Source organism: Arachis duranensis, chromosome 6, assembly GCF_000817695.3.
Source record: "Arachis duranensis cultivar V14167 chromosome 6, aradu.V14167.gnm2.J7QH, whole genome shotgun sequence".
In the NCBI taxonomy this organism is placed as follows: Eukaryota; Viridiplantae; Streptophyta; class Magnoliopsida; order Fabales; family Fabaceae; genus Arachis; species Arachis duranensis.
Window position 1 is genome coordinate 37,762,978 of NC_029777.3, and position 3,721 is coordinate 37,766,698.

Consider the following 3,721-nt stretch of genomic DNA (forward strand, 5'->3'; position numbering starts at 1 on the left):
TTACTAATATATATTTTACTCTAATTCTAGAATTATCAAATAAAACCCCAATTTCACAAAATTCCTAACCTTGTTATCTTAAATCCCTAGACACACATACATAAAAAGAAATAGAAGGAAAAGGGAAAAGAAAGAAAGGGAAAAGAGAGAAGAAGGGGAATCGGGAACGAAAAAGGGAAGGAAAGGGAGAAGAGCACGCTGTCACTGCACCTTGCCCGCCTGCTGCTGCCATTCCGTGGAGCCGCCGCCATCGTTGCGTGAACCGGAGGGTGTGGAGATGGAGAAGAGTGCGCGCGAGAGAGAAGTAGCCACCGTCGTCGAGGACTCGATCACCGCCGCTGAAGGTCCTGACCGTCGACCTCGTCGTCGCCGTTGCACCTCCTATCACTGCCGCCACTGAAGAGCTCGAAGAGAGAGAAAGGGTTCGCGCTTAGAGAGAAACACGATGAGGGAGGAGGAGGTTACCTCTATTGCTACCAAGCCGTCGCTGGAGGGGTTGGGATCGCCGTCGCTGTTGAGCTGTGCGTCGCCGTTGGTGTCTGGATCGCCACTCTGTTTCTGCTGTAACTCGCCACTGTCCTGGTGAGCTTTACCCTGTTTCTGATTTCTCTTTGCTCGTCTAAGTCATCCCGTTGTTGCTGTGAGGGTTATTGTTAAAGTGTTTATGTTAACTGAAGCTGTTGCTGCGAGTTACTTTGATGTCGCCTAATATTGATTTTAATGTTGATTTGGTATAATGTTGTTTTGATGTTGATTTGGTAACTGGTAATTTGGAAATGCTGTTGTGATTTAATTTTGATTTTAATATTGATTTAGTATGTAACTGGTTCTCTGGCAATCCTGATTTGAATTTGTTTCAATTTTAATATTAATTTACTATAATACTGTTATGATTTTGATTTGGTAAATAGATCTCTGAAAGAACTTATAAGTGGTATCGAATTAACCATGAAAACTTTGTAGCCATCAGACATGGATGTACGTATAGATCTTTGAATTAAAGCTTACTTGTGTATATAAGGTAAGATTGGGCTTTCTCAACCCAAGTGCTACATATAGGATTGCCCTAACTTTAATACTTTCTAGCATTTGTGTAGTTTCGATTAAATTATCAAAGTTTGGTATTTGCTTTACTCTTATTGCTTTCTTGTATTCTTGATTATTTTGTAAAGATTCTTGAAATGGACACCTATAGATACCACAGGCACTCTATGTCTGATCCTAGCAGCACATACCGTACATGTGACGAGATTTCCAATGTGAGACAGGTTTGTCACACTACTAAGCAAAGCATATAATGTGATGTTATTTTAATATCATGGAGTTCTTTCACAAATTTTTCTCTTGGTTAATATGATTATAGGAGCGTGATCTAATTGAGAGAGTGAGGAAGCTATTATTGGCTCATGGCATTGCTTCTGAGAAGGAGATGAAGGTAATCAAAAGAAACTAGACTTCTTACTTTGTTCTTCCGATGTGAAGTGCGATAATTTTAAGGCTTGGTTATGTATAATACTATGACTTCCATATTGATGACATCTTTGCCAAATTTACCATACCTTTTTTTTTTTATTTCTTTGAAGATAGTTCATGGATTAAACTTTTCTTTATTATGATGTAAGGTATCAGACTTGATTTAAAGAATTATGGGCTACGTTATATTTTTTGTGGCTTCCAATTCGTGTTTACCATACTTTGGAGTTTGTAAATGGATTCGAGTCCTCTCATAGGGTATAAGATCTTATTATAGTAAGTACTGTTAAATTGAGTTATATTTGCCTATAACTATTTTTGCTATGTGTAGAAGGTGCCTATTTTGTGAATTACTAGTAGTATTCATTAGTTTCTTTCAAGTTTCCAATTCAATTGGAGTTTAAGAAGATTTGTAGTTGGAACATGCAAGTATATATTTTGATGTTTTAGGGGTCAGATAAAACATTTTATTTTAAGTACTATGCTGAATATATTCAATTGATCTTCTTCTTTTAGGACATTGAGAAACAAGTCAGAAAAGACGTCGATGATGCCATCGCTAAAGCAAAGGTAAAGAACAAAAAATATATATTTCAATCAGCCATACCTTGTGATCGCCGTACATGATTAACAATCTTACTTTTCATGTTCATTTTCTGTAATCTGTAATGCCCAATGCCGACCCATCTGAACTTTTTACCAATGTATATGTTAAGGGTTTAGGAGTTGAGGTATTAATTTATTCCAAATTCATTACTAGTTTCATCGAGTATAAGAAAATGACAAATTGAGATTTTGCCTTTTACTTTTAAAATTGTTAGATACAAATTGTTAGTTTCATGATTGGTTGAGATGTTATCTTTTGAACATTAGCAGTTGACTTCTAGAAATCCTTTAGAAGTAATAAGCTATTGATTGGAAAAATTACTTATCGTTAGTCTAAAACATATGTCCGTGTCTTTAAGGTAGTGTTTGGTGGAGAGACAGATACTGAAAGACTGAGACTGAGAGACAGAGACTAAGAGACAGAGACTGAAATAAGTTTTAGTATTCTGTTTAGTGTCAAGTGAGAGACAAAAATTGAAACAAGAATAAAACTCTAATTTAATTTGCATAAAGGATAAAATTGGAATTAATTAATTAAAATGAGAGTATTTTAGGTATAAAATATTATTAAAATTTCAGTCTCTGTTTTTAAAAATATCAGTCCCCTGTGTCCCTACATTTTGGAAGCACTAAAATACTAAAATTTTGGGGACAGAGACAGAAATTTTAATACCAGTCTCTGAGCCAACAAATTTTAATTATATATATGATTGTCCTCTCTCTCCCAAACAATTTTAGTAAACATTATTAGTATTAAAGATGTGTAGTTTTATATTTGATTTATTATTTTTTGTTTTGTTTACAGGAAAACCATGTTGGAGGGCAAATCAAACTTAAGGTCAAAATTTTAACAGCAAATTTTAGAGAAGATGAACTTGTGGACATGATGATAAACTTATTTGCTACTTATCTATTTCAACTCTTTTTTGTTATTGTATTTTTTGTAAAATTAGATGATATAGTTCGAGGTTGTCATGACTTAGGCTATAGTATTATGGTACTTTGAAAAATGATGATGATATAAGTACAAATAGTTATGACGTAGATTAGTATTATGTTATTTTGCAATGATGATCTAATGTGATTGTAGATTTTACAACAATTTTTATAAATCAAATTTGATGGAAAATATTCAATTAATTTTTTTTTGTAATTTGATTCAAATAGTTTAGGTTATTTATTGGTAATGAATTAAAAAAAAGTTGGAACTAATTTCATTCATGAGAAAAGAATTGTAAATAAAGAATTATATATTACAAAAAATCGTTGTCAAAAATCACAAAAGACAATGGTGTTAAAATTGTTGTCTTAGACGACTATAAAATGGCAATGGTATTAAAACCGTTGCCAAAAAATGACACCAACGGTAATGCTTTAAAACCGTTGGCTTTGTGAATAATAAAAGGGATAAGTACTTTTTTCGTCCCCAAAGTCTCGGGTCGAAATCAAAATCGTCCCCGATCTTTTTTTTTATTAAAATCATCCTTAACGTTTAAAAACGCTTTAAAATCATCCTTTCCCGAATTTTTGGACCAAAATACCCTCATCATCATCATTTTTCTACCACCACCACCACCCTCCCACACTGTAACCCCCCCACCCCTCACCCCACTCCCTCTCCACTGTAACCCCTCCTCCCACT

At 34.2% G+C, this 3,721-nt stretch overlaps 1 protein-coding gene across 3 annotated transcripts; it reads left to right on the top strand.

Moving 5' to 3' along the window:
- The first annotated feature begins 122 nt into the window (after positions 1-122).
- Positions 123-3,219, top strand: LOC107493589 (pyruvate dehydrogenase E1 component subunit alpha, mitochondrial). 3 transcript variants are annotated; one of them, XM_021124632.2, is made up of 5 exons: positions 123-582; positions 1,173-1,268; positions 1,364-1,435; positions 1,990-2,043; positions 2,885-3,219. In XM_021124632.2, the coding sequence occupies exons 2-5, from the start codon at positions 1,182-1,184 to the stop codon at positions 3,083-3,085; spliced, it is 414 nt and encodes a 137-aa protein (XP_020980291.1). In that variant the 5' UTR covers positions 123-582; positions 1,173-1,181; the 3' UTR covers positions 3,086-3,219. The 3 variants fall into 3 exon arrangements, with proteins under 3 accessions (XP_020980291.1, XP_020980294.1, XP_020980290.1); XM_021124635.2 differs by having other exon boundaries at positions 1,196-1,268; XM_021124631.2 differs by having other exon boundaries at positions 1,205-1,268.
- Positions 3,220-3,721: the final 502 nt, after the last annotated feature.